The sequence below is a fragment of the Eulemur rufifrons genome, chromosome 1, assembly GCF_041146395.1.
Source record: "Eulemur rufifrons isolate Redbay chromosome 1, OSU_ERuf_1, whole genome shotgun sequence".
In the NCBI taxonomy this organism is placed as follows: domain Eukaryota; kingdom Metazoa; phylum Chordata; class Mammalia; order Primates; family Lemuridae; genus Eulemur; species Eulemur rufifrons.
This window is the reverse complement of record NC_090983.1, coordinates 65302022-65317623: the sequence shown is the minus strand read 5'-3', so window position 1 is coordinate 65317623 and position 15602 is coordinate 65302022. Positions and strand designations below refer to the sequence as shown.

The following is a 15602-nucleotide window of genomic DNA, read 5'->3' as shown; positions in this document are numbered from 1 at the left end:
TCTCCCACCTCGGCCTCCCAGAGTGCTAGGATTACAGGCGTGAGCCACCAAGCCTGGTCAAAATTCTTAAGTATATTAATGTTTAAATATTCTGAAACTCAAAATGTACAAATTCTTTAAAGTTGAACTTTGATTAAAAAACAAAAAGAATTCTAGTTAATGGTGACAAAACATTTCTCTCTAAATATAATCTTCATTTCATTCCTGTATTCTTACAATATTTTGAGCCAGTTAACCTTTATATTTTAACATTTAAAAAGATACATGGATAGGCCGGGCACGGTGGCTCACGCCTGTAATCCTAGCACTCTCGGAGGCCGAGGCGGGTGGATTGCTCAAGGTCAGGAGTTCGAGACCAGCCTGAGCAAGAGCGAGACCCCATCTCTACTAAAAAAAAATAGAAAGAAATTATATGGACAACTAAAATATATATAGAAAAAATGAGCCGGGCATGGTGGCGCATGCCTGTAGTCCCAGCTACCCGGGAGGCTGAGGCGGTAGGATCGCTTAAGCCCAGGAGTTTGAGGTTGCTGTGAGCTAGGCTGACGCCACGGCACTCACTCTAGCCCGGGCAACAAAGCGAGACTCTGTCTCAAAAAAAAAAAAAGATACATGGATAGAAACAAAGTCCTTTTTGAAGATATTTGTAGCCTTTGTTTATCTCATACTGTATGAAATGTCATGCATTTCAGTCCAAAAATGTAAATATATTTGAATATAGGGGGCTACAACACCAGTGATGAGTGGAATTACATAATATATGGCATATGCATTGTATTATATTTTTAAAATATATAAGAAAATCACTTTGGATGTACATCTGGCCCTAAATTTTTTTTTTATTGTAAATTGAGAATTTATATAAATTGATAGGGTACAAAGTGATATTGTAATTTATGAATACAACGCAGAATAATTTAATCAATCTAGTTAACATATCCATCATCTTAAATATTTAACATTTTTTGTGGTGAGAACATTTGAAAAGTTTACTTTCTTAGCAATTTTTAAATGTATAATAGTCTAATATTAACTATATTCACCATGCTATGCAATATAACTTGAAAAAAAAAAAAAAAAGCATATCGTAGTACTCTGGGAGGCCGAAGTGGGAGGAGAGCCAGAATTCAGGGATTCCACACCAGCCTGAGCACAGTGAGACCCCATCTCCACTGAATAAAAAAGAAAAACAAAAATTAAAAAAAATTTCCAAAAAAACCCCACAAAAACAAAAAGTCAATTCAGTCTGTCATACTGGCCTGATATCTGATAACCATGTACTTTTCAAAGTAATACTAAATTAGAGGTGCTATGGTCTGAATGTTGGTGTACCCCCAAAATTCAAATGTTGGAACTTAATACCCAATGTGATAGTATTAAGAGGTAAGGCCTTTGGGAAGTGACTAATTTATGAGGGTTCTGCCCTCATGAATGGGATTAGTGCCCTTATAAAAGAGGCTGAAGGGAGCTATTTGGGCCCCTTTTCAACCATGTGAGGACACCGCAAGAAGGCACCATCTTTTTTGAAGCAGAGAGCAAGACTTCACCAGACACCAAATCTGTTAGTGACTTGATCTTGGACTTCCCAGCCCCAAGAACTATAAGCAATAAATTTCTATTGTTTATATATTACCCCGTCTATTGCAGCCCAAATGGACTAGGACAAGAAGTGAAATTTTAAAAATATATGCATAACCTTGGAGGTAAAGGAGAGTTTCTTAAACAAGACATGAAAGCATAATCATAAATAAAAATATTGATAAATTAGACTATACTAAAGTTGGAAGTTCTATTCACCAAAAGGTAATGTAGAATTAAAAACACACCATAGACTGGGAAAAAGTATCTCCCACACATAAAACTGAAAAGAGAACCAGCATCTAGTATATAAAAAGAATTCATAAATCTCTAAGGTATACAGCCCATTAGAAATATGTACCAAAGCCCTAAACAGGCATTTCAAAAAAGAAGAAATCCAAAAAGCTAAAAATTATAAAAGACACCTCAATGAAACACTACTTCATATTACTGACAAAAATCAAAAAGTCTGCCAACGACAAGTATTAGGATGAATGATAAACATCAGGAATTCTAATACATAGCTGGTGGGAAAATAAACTGGTACTACAATAGGTTGAAGACATTTTCGGAAATGTATGCTTATATCCATCAGGATCCATGTTTAATGACATTCATAACAGCATTGTTGTCATTGGCAAAAGCAGGAAACAACTCAAAACATCCACTAACAGTAGTGTGGACGTGTAAATATATATATAGTCCACTCAAATGCAACATGCAAAAAATTAACTTATTATACTCTCTAAAACTTATTCCTCCTCCACGTTTCTTATTATGTCACTCTTCACCAAGTAACTCAAGTCATGTCACGGTTTTCTCTTGCTAAACATCCCCTTGCTCAAATTCAGTCACTATGTAAGAATCTCAGGCCGGGCGCGGTGGCTCACGCCTGTAATCCTAGCACTCTGGGAGGCCGAGGCGGGTGGATCGCTCGAGGTCAGGAGTTCGAGACCAGCCTGAGCAAGAGTGAGACCCTGTCTCTACTAAAAATAGAAAGAAATTATATGGACAACTAAAAATATATATAGAAAAAATGAGCCGGGCATGGTGGCACATGCCTGTAGTCCCAGCTACTTGGGAGGCTGAGGCAGTAGGATCACTTAAGCCCAGGAGTTTGAGGTTGCTGTGAGCTAGGCTGATGCCACGGCACTCACTCTAGCCCGGGCAACAGAGCGAGACTCTGTCTCAAAAAAAAAAAAAAAAAAAAAAAAAAGAATCTCCCTAAATATCTCTGGAATCTTGTTTCTTTCTCTATCTCCAGTAAGTAACTCCCTAATTTGGGTCCCCATCATGTTTCACCTAGATAAATATAAGTATCTCCTAAAGGTCTTCTTTGCCTCTAGTTCTGTCTCTATTGCAAACTGATGCTCCATGTGTTGCTAGAACTATCATTGTAAAAGCAGTGTGTTCATATAAAATCATTCCTTTTGGATAAATTATGAATAAAAATATTTGTTACAATTTACTAGGCATCTACTACATGTCAGGCATTATCTCATTCATCCCTGTAATGTTGCAACGCAGGTATGTTATACCTATTTTATAGATGAGGCAACTGAACCTCAGAAAAAGGTACTTTAACCAAATTCACATAGTTAATAAGTGGACAAGCCAAGATGCAATTTCAGGGCCTTTTGCCTGCAAAGTCTTTGCTTTTAATATTACGTTATACTGCCTCAATTCCTAAACATGGCACATGAAGTTCTAAATGATCTCACCTTGGCCTATTCCTCAACTTGACCTCCTTTCTGTCCTTCTGTCCCTCTTTCTTAGCCATAGCAGAGATTGACAATACCTTTTTTCTTCTTCCTTACTAATGGAATCCCTATGTAATTCAATATGCTAAGCTAAAATCTAATTTTTCTGGCCTTCCTTGAAGCTGAGATTACCACTCACACAGTTCTGATGAAAGATTTAAGTGAAAATCTCTGGGTGGGGCTTCTAGGAAAGCTCTTTAAAAGGGGTCAAAATAAGCTGCCATTCAACTTTTGCCTTCCCCTCCCTCCCTCCCTTCTTCCTGGAGGGAAGTGGTGTAGGTAGATCAGCCCTCTTACAGCCATGAGATATACATGTGAGCATGAAAGTCCTATACTTCAGAAGGCAAAATGTAAATGAGAAGGAGTCCAGGTCTGTGATGACAGTACCCCACCCCAGGACTGCCTATGTGTGGGATGGTGTGTTTATTTGCCATGCTTTTCTATTCATAGTTAATCATGTCATAACTGACATATATCCTGAAAATTGATGCCTTGCCAATCAATTTGCAATTTCCTCAATATGCCATGATTTGGCACACTTCTGTAAGAAGTCTGCAAGTAAGATACATATGTAAGTCAGTCTCTTTAATTTTTAAAAGAAAAGGAGATATAGTCTAGCTTTAACCAGAGAAATTTTAAATAGTTTATCAGTTTTATATATTTTGGATTTGTGTAAGCTTTTGTTTGAAGGGTGCTACATCCAAAATGGGTTGAAAACCACTGGTCTATGGCATAGCTTAACCATCCTTGAAATTTCTCAAAGTTCTGTCTTTGTATTAGAACAAATGATCACAAATCTCAAACAACGTCACTCTGTAAAGTTTATTTGTGGAGCTACACTTAAATACTATGCTTTCAGCTTTTACCCGGAACCAATACATGGAATAGTTTTTGAATATCTGTGAAACTGGCATGTAGAATATTGTGCATCATTTGTCCTTTTATACAAAAGCTTTGATGGCATATTCCCCATGTCACTCAGGGCTAGAAAAAAGTTTGTTTTTTCCTGAGAAACTGATATACTTACTAGTACTAGGGTAATATGAGCCACGTAACCCTTTATGTTTTCCTTTTATTCTTAGCAGCTATTAATAGCTAGTTGAGTTTTTTGTTCAATATCTGCAGCTTTCTTTAGCTAAGACCTTTATATTTTCTAGATCCTATCTTGACATTTTAGTTCATTGTTTTTGCTTATTTGCCTATATATTTATTGAAACATGTTCCAAATTATTTTTTAGGAGTAGGCTTTTTTTTTTTTTTAAATCATTCCTTAAGGGAAAATAAATATTACTCTTCTAATAAGATCAACAAAACCCATATATGCAGATAGCTTTAGATTAATCAATCTTTACTGAAGTACTATTTTCTTTTTTCTTTTTTGAGACAGAGTCTCTCACTGTCACCCTGGGTAGAGTACAGTGGCATCACTGTAACTCACTGCAACCTCAAACTCCTGGGCTCAAGCAATCCTCCTAACTCAGCCTCCTGAGTAGCTGGGACTACAGGCACACACCACTATGCCCAGCTAACTTTTTTCTATTTTTAGTAGAGATGGGGGTCTCACTCTTGCTCAGCTGGTCTTGAACTCCTGACCTCAAGCATCCTCTCGCCTCAGGCTCTCACAGTGCTAGGATTATATGTAGTGTTACTTTCTATTCAAGTTATTGTAATAAAACTAAGGGTGTGGTGTTAGAGGCCCTAAGAGTCCCTGCATGTTATTGCTGCATATGCTAAGAATCCAAAGCCCTGACTACTCTTTAACCAGGCTATTTCTCAGGAGTAATCTTTCAAGATTACTACCCTCACCAGACAAAGAGTAGGCTTGCTTTCATTGACTATAAGATGCAGTGAATTCTTCAAGCTCAACATTCCTCAGCTGTAACATAAACCCACTACGTGCATAGGATCCAACGAGGCCTTTTTATACTGCTCCTATGGAACTTGGACATGGAGAACCAATGCCAACATGATGCTTATGCTGTTTGCTGTGCTATAAGCAACAAAATCTCTGATCAAGGAATCTCATGTCTTCTGCCAGCATCCATAATAGCAAAAGGCTAATTTGTAAGTAGGTATAATCTCAGACCTTGACAAGGTGTTGATTCTATAGAAAGTAGTTAGGCATTCAAAGTCTGAAAGGCTTGAATGAAATCCTTGATAACTCAGAGGAATTCCTATAGACACATCATTAATGAAGATGACAGAAAATAAATAACTTGTTTCTCTAAAATAAAACAACTTTAAAACAACAGAATGACTACAAAGGGCTCATTAAAGAACTGGTGAGGTTGTGACATTTTAAAGATGAAAATTCTGTTTTGTTGTCTCTATCAAAAAAATTGAGGAGATAAAATTCTTTAAGGTAAAGTGGTCAAGCCCATTATCACTCTATGATTTTATTTTAAAAATAGAATTATCAGATAATAGGCCAAATGAATCAAGCAAATGAACATAGGAAAATAAAATAAACTGAGTTATGCAGGACAACTGAGCATTTTCTTAAGTAATCTATGTGTTAGAGGGGAATGTAAGGCTTTTTTTTAAGCATGAACCAGAACACTATGAAAAATAAAAACAGAAAATGATTTTACCTAAAAGTGAAAAACTCATGCTGTAGGTACTAAAAATAAATGTTCACAGATGATAAAATCCTGAATAAATAGAAGTAAACTATACTTTCATTCAATATAAGCATCTCAATATAAAAACTCTACACTCTTTTTTATTAGGAAATAATAAAAAACAAATTCCTTTCTAGACAAGATTTCCAATGTTATTCAGCAACTCAGCATACTCCACCCCTTTTTCAACTCCCAACCACCACTAACAAACGAAAAATAGTGCCTAAGAAATGACTAATCAGAACTGCAGGCAATTCCAGTGTTATTAATTAAGAAAACTAAGTGGGAAAAAGGTGTCCAGAAAACTCAAAGCTCTGTACTCAAGGATGCTACTGAAACTTTCGAGGTAAAAAAAGGCATTTCTCAGAATCTATGTGTATTAAAGACTGATTCAGAAATAAATACAAAATAACACAGTAGATTAGAAGAATATATTGAAATGAGCTGACAACAAAGGAAAGAGGAAGAAGATTTACGAAAAAAAGGAAAGAATAATTACAAAAGCACAACTGTGTACAACAATTTAGACAAAGTAATCTAAGGAAAAAGCCAACCATGGCATCACTGTATTTTTGAGCACAGCATATTGTCAATGGACCTTAGAGTTCTAGCCATCATTGTATATATGAGGGAAATGTCAATGAAGTTGTTAAATTACTTGATGAACATTGTACACAGGGTGCAGGAGAAGAGAGGTTATATTGATTTTTTTCAAAAATATAACATTATATTTTTAGTTATTTTATAATCACTAAGAACATATTAGAAAATTGTTCTATGATAATATAATGACAAAATGACATCCTTCTTGTCATTCCATTGATTAGAAAAACCAAAATTAATTTAAAAATATATTTCATAATTTGCTAGGGTTAGTTTATAAGGAAATGTTCCATATTTATACATTTCATTTCTGCAATATTACAAATCTAATTTTGAAAAAGTAGATTATCATTTAGTTCCACCGTTTATAAACATGAAATAATCTATAAATAAAAAATATCTAAGGTTAAAATGATTCCTACTGATAAAGGAATGAGTCAATGAAGTTTTAGGTGTTTTTTTTTTGGTGGCTGTTGTTGTTGTTTTAATGATATAATCTACCAAACCTGTGTAAAAGGACAAAGAATAATTTTAGGGGGTACTTAAATGTAGCTTCCACATAATTAATTAAATTGAGGATATTTTCACTTTTGAAATAAAGCTCTCTTTTTAGTAATATAACTTTTCTTCATGTTTAAGAGAAACTTGTTATGCTCGAAACTTTTAAATTATTTTCCATCAAGTACATAGCCTGCCTTAGGATACATCTGTGAACTGAGGTAGCTGGAGCTTGCAAAGGTCATTTTGAATACTGGAAGAAAATTTACAGCAAAGGTCTATCAAGGACTCCTTTGTATTTCTCTTCACTCCCTCGTGGGTCTATAGTTTTTTAAAAAGACTTGACTTTACTAATTTATTAATTAAAATGGTAAAATAAATTAAGATATTAAGATTAAACTCTCAAAGAGAATTTTGAATAAGCATGGAAAGCATGGAATAACCAGTGGTACCCCAGTATAAAATTCAGAAAAAGGAAAGAAATTAGATGTTTAACCTAGCCATTGCTCAACAGGTCAATGGGGGTCATGAAAACATTTTATTCAGAGCTCAATACGACATGATGAATACAAATTATTAAAAGAATGGCATTCTAAATTGAGTTAAAAAAAAAAAGGGGATATTCACCACATGGGCTGATTGTAGAGCTAAGTGAAGCAACTCCAGTGGAAAGGCCGCCTTTTGAAACTGCTGAAGCCACAGAAGGTGTAGAAGATGAAGTTGGAGTAGTAGAGGAGGCTGTTGAGGACGGTAACCGTTCTCCAGACTCCATATCTATGAGAGAAGGAAAAAATGTTGATTTTTTCAAAATTGTTTTTAATTTCACTATTTTTTTTAAATTTCAAAATATTATGGGGGTACAAATGTTTTTGGTTACATGTATCAATTTTGTTATGTTTGAGTCAGGGTTGTAAGTGTGCTTATCACCCAGACAGTGTTCACTGTAGCCATTAGGTAGGTTTTCTCCCACTCCCTCCTCCCCCTTCCTAATTCTCAGTATTAAATAGGGAAATTATTCAAAAGACTTAAATGTATTTAAACTTTTTGTATACTTCTAAAAATAAATTTAGAAATACATGTTCTTCAGAAATATAAGATATGAAATGGATAAAAATATAATTAAAAATAACAATTTATAAAATACACTTCCTGTTAAGTATACCAAATCCTCTTCTAATAGATTTTCAGAGTTTTCTTGTATCCAAAAAATTAACAGTGATTTGAATACAGCAATTTCGCACAAATGTGTGTCGCCACAATGTTAGGAAAATTAACATGTTATGTTCATCTTATTCTTCCTAAATGACCTCATCATCTATTCACTTACAAAATAATTCCCATATTATCTTAATGAATCAAGAAAATGCCACATTTGAATGGATTGCATCCCTGTCTTCTAAATTGATATAGCAATATAGTCATAGGTCTTAAGTGTCCGAGAATCTGGCCTAGTAACCCCCAATACAGTGAGCACTCCCCACAACCCCCAGCAAAAAAGGCAAATACATTTTAGAGTTTTAACTGGAGTCAAGTTTAAATCAGGATTTCAAAATGGCCTTAGTGTGACCCATTTGTAATGATAAAACCACTTCTAAGCATCTTTATTAATTTGATTAGCTATTGTGGGTATAATCTTGCATTGTTTTATTGCAATAGTTGATGCTGATATTAAAAATCCAGAATATAATAGACTATGGTCATTTTAATACTCTATGCATGCACTGATCCCACAGTTAAGCAAGAAAATCATAAGGTTCACAGATGCTTTAAAGATTATACAATCTACAGGAAGAAAAAAAAGATACTGTTCAACTATAAGTGAATTTATGATCAGCCACGTGAAAACTCTTACCATTTAAATAAACTAACTATAGTAAGACTTCTGTATTCAATTCTGTAGCCAACTCACATAATGACTGTATATTTCCTAAGAAAAATTGTTTGATTTCATTTTCAAATATTGACTAATTAAAATAATGCGAGGTTAATGTTTAAATGTTGATTGAATCTATAAAGCATATAGATAATTTTTCTTACAACATAGATATATATGGGGAAGGCAATCTTGGACTGACACACGGCATCATTAGTAAGGCCATTTCAATGAGCTTTCCAATCATATACAATTAAAAAACTTCTCTGCATATTCTGGTATTGCTGTCAGTTAACTCCATAAATGGTAGTACTGCAATGGTGAGTATGTCCATATTCTCACAGAAACTTTCTTTCTTTTTATCAGCATTCATCACTGGAAAGGCATAGTTACTATGATGGCTGCATGGAAGTAATGTTTAAAGGGTAGGTTTTGGGTCAGAAACAGGCACTAATGAACTCTGCGATATGTGCCTATCTGATGGTAAGGTCCATTGCTGACATCTTTCTCTATAAATTATCAATATTTTCACCAAGTCTCATTTCACTAAATATAAAAACTATGGATTCTTTTTTTTTTTTTTTTTTTTGAGACAGAGTCTCACTCTGTTGCCCAGGCTAGAGTGAGTGCCGTGGCGTCAGCCTAGCTCACAGCAACCTCAAACTCCTGAGCTCAAAGGATCCTCCTGTCTCAGCCTCCCGAGTAGCTGGGACTACAGGCATGCACCACCATGCCCGGCTAATTTTTTCTATATATTTTTAGCTGTCCATATAATTTCTTTCTATTTTTAGTAGAGATGGGGTCTCGCTCTTGCTCAGGCTGGTCTCGAACTCCTGAGCTCAAACGATCCGCCCACCTCAGCCTCCCAGAGTGCTAGGATTATAGGCGTGAGCCACCGCGCCCGGCCTAAAATTATGGATTCTTTATCTAGAAAAAGTTTATAGGAAGAGGCTATTTTCTTCTTCATAGCTATGTTTTTAGCCTAAGTAGATTTCTTGGGTGGATGAATATTCTCCTTGTATGCAAAATACTATTCTCTCACATTGGCCTTAAGTTGTTGTTGTTTTTAATAGGTATTTCTTAGTTCCAGTAACCCCAAATTTGGTCAACTACTCCATGTTCATCTTATCTTTTTTTTATTTTATAGAAATTTAACAAATCTCTAGCCTTTGCCACTCTTGAATGAGGACTGTCATTAGGATTGGCTCTTCCAATTTTCAAGTTAAATATTGCTTTCAGACTTTATTTACTATTGTTCCCTGCTAAAGCGCAAGTATAGGTCTGTAAGAAATCATGGCTATCAACTTGAAAGTTAAAAGGTAAAAAGGCAAGCCTTTGCTATTGTGAATACGCCACAAAACAATCATCGGCTTACCACACCCAAAGAACTATTCAAAGGACAGTTTAAAGCATATATGCAGCAAGGGATCCTAAAAGCAGTTGGTGAAAGTTTGAGGAGAAACACAATATTTGTATAGTCTCAACGTATCTCCTCCAAAATATTAATTAGATAAAAAGGGAAAAAGAATAACTTCACAGTGGAGAAACTACATTACCTATAGTAAAAAAATATATCGACATCATACATTCTTCGATGCTCTGCCTGAAGAATACCTTTGTGGTATTCTTCCCAATAATGTAAAACCTCAGTCAAACCATGAGAAATAACAGACAAACCCAAACTGAAAGACTATATCAAAAATAACTGACTATTGTTCATTAAAAGTGTCAGGGTCATGAAAGAAAAGGAAAGACTGTGGAAATGCCATAGGGTGGAGGCTAAGGAGACATATTCAAATGTGATATGAGATCCTAGCATGGATTTTGGAACAGAAAAAGGACATTAATGGAAAAACTAGTGAAATTCATATAAAGTCTACAGTTAATAGTATTGTATCAATGTTAATTTCATGGTGTTTATAATTTTGATAATTGTACTACGATTATACAAGTTATTAATATTAAGAGAAGCTAAGTGAAAAATTTATGTAAATATTCTGTATTTGTTTTGCCCTTTAAGTCTAAAATTATTTCAACATAAAAATTAAAAAACAAAAACACAAACACAAAATGTGCCACATAGTAAGTATTCAAAGAATATATATGCGCTGGAGTTGAAGAGGATAAACCTAAACCTTGAAGGAATGATGACACAGATTATATAGTGTCAGTGAGATATTTGATAATAAATGTTATCTGGTTCAAAAACTGTGTCTGAAGCTTCTTAGTTGTGACCTTGTGAAAATTATGTATTTTCTCTCAATTCTCAATTTCTTTATGAGAAATATGAAAAATATATAGTTGGGAGGATTAAATGAGATAATGCATGTAAAGTGCTGAGTACCTAGCATTCAATAATTGTTAGCTATTGTTTTAATGAGTGCATATATGGTTATCCATGTGTATATATGGCAGTAAAAGAAACCTTGTTATTTTTAGATTATTCATGTTAAAGTAAAAATTTAAGAGCTGTACTATTCATAGATTATATATATCATTGCTATGGCATTGTATATCTTAGCCAGACAGAGTATGTGTTAAGAATTTAAAACGAATGCCTCAAAACTGTACTAGGTACCAATGGTAAGGTGTGTTATCTTAAACCTTTCCAAATAAGCTATAATACAAATAAACATGAAAAATTAATGTGTTAATTTTACATTGACATGCATATTTAGTCTATTATCACATAAGCACTTTATTTTATTGTTTCTTTTGAGACAGGATCTCACTCTGTCTCCCTGTCACCATAGCTCACTGCAACCTCAAATTCCTGGACTCAAGTGATCCTCCTGCCTCAGCGTCTTGGGTAGCTGGGACTACAGGCGCACACCATTACGCCTGGCTAATTTTTCTATTTTTTGTAGAGACAGGGTCTCGCTCTTGCTCAGGCTGGTCTCGAACTCCTGACCTCAAGCGATTCTCCCGCCTTGGCCTCCCAGAGTGCTAAGATTACAGGTGTGAGCCACCATGCCCAGCCTCACACGAGTTCTTATTCATTATTCAAATACAGTATGTAAGAATCAGTAGAAACTCAGTTATTCAGATCATTTAAGAAAATGTATTCATTAAAATAAAAACAGTTCAGGTATCCAAGGACCACCTATTTCCAGATTTCTGTTAGGGCCAGAGCATCCAGATCTGATACCTGCATTCCTATGATAGCCTCTCATTCTGACCCCAGGTGTTATGAATACCCCTTTCATTTTGGGTTCCAAATTATCACCAACCAACCGATTCTTCTGTGTCCAAAAAGAGCCCAGATATCATGATATCAAAATGAACAGACTATAATAACATGATTTCCCATCTATAACACACTCTCCTATAGAAAAATATCTAATAGGTATATCCTTTATCTTAAATTCATTGAGATTATAGTTTCTAATGTATAACTTTGGAATTTCTTATTTATAAAGTTAACCAGTTAGGATAAAGATAACTACAACTGAAAATTAATATAAAACACTATAGTGAAAAACAAATTTGTTGTTCTGAACAGGAGAAAAATATGCAAAAGATGAAAGAATTGTAAACGATTTGATTCATTATAGATCTTCCCGTAATCTAAAGCAGTGGTTTTCAACCAGAGATGATTTTGTAACATTCCCCACTGCCACCATTAGGGAATGTTTGGGAGACATTTTTGACTGTAACAACTGACAAGATGCTAATGGCATTGAGTAGATGCAGGCCAGAGATGCTACTAAATACCCTACAATGCACAGGACATCCCCCAGCCTCCACCCGAACAGAATTATCCAGCCCAAAATGTTAGTACTGCCAAGGATGAAAAATTCTGATCTAAAGGATCAAAAAGTATATTATTTGGAATTTCTCTAACCAAAACTTTCTTTTACGTAGTAATTCTATATACCTATAACAGTAAGATGATTCAAGCTGATTGTGATGACCCAAAACCACTATAATAAATGATAAAAATTATATTCAAAACACTCCTTTTGTGTCAGCATACCTCTAAGATTCTAATATTTTACATTTTGTCCAACTTGTTTAAAATTGATAAGGTATGATATGCAATTAATGCACATCATAATGCTCACTCATACCAGGTAACATAAATTTGTTGTATTTTACTAAAATGATAATTATAACAATTACGAAAACAGACAAAAATCAAAATTTATGAAAATGACAGACCACAAAATACTTCTTCCTTGCGTGATGATTTTTATGTACTACAACAGGATTCAATGATCAATTGTTACTAATAATATTGTTCAAATTCATGTATCTCAAATATTCCTTTTTTGTGTATCATAGAGTTTATGAACTCTGACGCTGGTAGGTGTAAACCTGAACATGTACAAACAGAGAGGGCAAGACATGTTGTTGGCTAAGAAATGTAAACATGACCAGCTCCCCATGTTTCAGTTGCACTAATACTTCAGTATTAAAAGTACAATTACAGAATGGACTAAACATTCAGAAATAATACATAAGAATAGACTTATGAACAGATATTTCTCCTAGAAGAATTTTCTTAAAGAATGGTTTTATCTCTGTTAACAATAACAAAAATTTTCTATGAGAGTTAAAAGCACAGAAGCAGATTCAGTGAACCCATACTTTTCCTTTATAATGTAACCTCAAGTGAAATACAATAATTGTGAAGGATATAAGAGACAGTCACTATGCTCCTTCTTTGGGTTTAGTAGAACCACTAACAGTAGAATTTTACCAAGTCCACTATTTTCTAAAAGTTCTAACAAAGGGTTTTATGTAACTATGTGTTTAGATAACTTCCAGGCAACTGAACATTGAATATATTATACTTCAAGATCTTAAATAGCGAAATCAAAATAAAAACCAAGCCACAAATTTTTTTGTTAAGGGACTTTGGGAAATACAAGATGGGCAAAAAATACCTTAGTAGACAGTAGACAAAATTATTCTCTGAATATAATGTGTTCATAGAAAAATGATTCTATTTATAAAATTTTTATTTATCTACATTTTCAGAAACAGTTATTTCAAGAAATTAAGTATAGTATATTGTGGTTGAAAATATGAATATGTTAAATGAACTGATTTCCCTTTTCACTTGATATATTTAACTACCACTGTAAACAAACAATTTATTACATCCTCAAACAGAAGCCTGCTCGCAATTAGGTGCTCTGTGCTCCAGCCTGTGATCTGGATTCCTAAATACTAGTTTCCTTACTTAAAAAATGATGAGATTGAATTAAACTAGCTCTCAAGTTGCTATCAGAGTTTTACAAGCTTGGTGGTTAAGAAAACAGAAAAACAAGCTTGGTGGTGCCCCCAACAAACCAAAAAACACACCAAAAATTCATATTGCATTAAAATATTTAACAATTTAATTCCATTTTTTCCTTTTCCTTCCTCTCATTGACCTTGATTCTCTCTCCAAATGTGTATCATGCTAAATTTAGATTTCTGTTAAATCTTTTAAAGATTTACTCTACTCTTATTTATACCTCAAGAGACTTGATGACAAGAAAATTATCCAAGAATAAAGCACTGGTTTTCATATTGCTCAGTAAATAATCTATTCAGGGAGTATCCTTGTCCATCCAAAGGATTAAATATTCTTTTGCAATGAGCTATCTGTAGGGAAGATGTTATCCTAAGACATATGAAAAAGATATAAAAAATTTAAGGCAAGATTTTACATTAATGGATCAACTAAACTGTAGATATAGTCTATGAATTTAAATATTGACTAGATTTAGAAATGTCTAACATGGATACAAAGCTTAGAAAGATAAAAGGAGAGATAATGCATGGTTAACTGATCCTTTTGTCTACAAGTGGGGCTCCAAAGAACAAGCAAAAGACCTAAACCTTTGCTTAACTAAGAACCACAGTTAAACTCTTAATTAGAATAGCTAAGATAGTTCTAGAAATCAACTGAAGCCAATACATAAGAGATTGAAAAAAAAATAAAGCACAGTATCAAAGAAAAATCATGTTACTCTATGTAAAATATCCACATACACTAGGAAGCACAGGAAGCAAAGAGTCTCAGTACTATATATTGGATGAACTAAAATAAAAACTCCTTTTTAATGGAAAAGAAGCAGAGCTAACATAAAAGGGGAAAGAAAATACTTTTAAAAGAACAGAGAGGGGGTAAGAGGTTGTGAACACCATGCGAAAATGTTTTTTATTTTTTTTGTCCTGGTCACCTAACATCAGGTTTGTCTAATATTAACACTTCCCTACTCAAAAGTCTTCAAAGGAATTTTATCTTAGAAATATACTCACACATATGGGTAATAAATGATATTTATCACAATATCGAATTGCAAAAGACTAAACCATACATTTCCACCAAAAAGGAATACTTAAATTAGAGTTTTTAATCTTTACTGGGTTACTGAGCAGGTATTCAAAAAGCATGAGATAGATCTATATTGGCTAACATGTTAAATAAAAAAAGCAAGATGGGGAAGAATATAAACAACAAGATCTCATTTGTGATTTAAAAAAAGGGGAGGGGATATATACTTATTCCTGTATGTTCACTGAATGTTTCTGGAAAAATATATAAGAAACTGTTAACTATATTTACTACTAGGCAAAGGGATGAGGCAATTGGATTCTAGAATGAAGGAAGTATTTTTTGGTACTACTTGAATGTTTTACCATGTGGTTGTATTAGTAACAGTTAAATCAATA

At 34.0% G+C, this 15602-nt stretch overlaps 1 protein-coding gene across 4 annotated transcripts in view; it reads right to left on the bottom strand.

Moving 5' to 3' along the window:
• Nucleotides 1-15602, bottom strand: part of BAZ2B (bromodomain adjacent to zinc finger domain 2B) — a 256050-nt gene that overhangs the window by 120819 nt on the left and 119629 nt on the right. For all 4 annotated transcript variants that reach the window (XM_069496896.1, XM_069496681.1, XM_069496717.1 and 1 more), the window contains exon 3: nt 7688-7834. In XM_069496896.1, the coding sequence (XP_069352997.1) occupies nt 7688-7832 (145 nt within the window). In that variant the 5' untranslated portion in view covers nt 7833-7834. The remainder of the gene's footprint in view (nt 1-7687; nt 7835-15602) is intronic.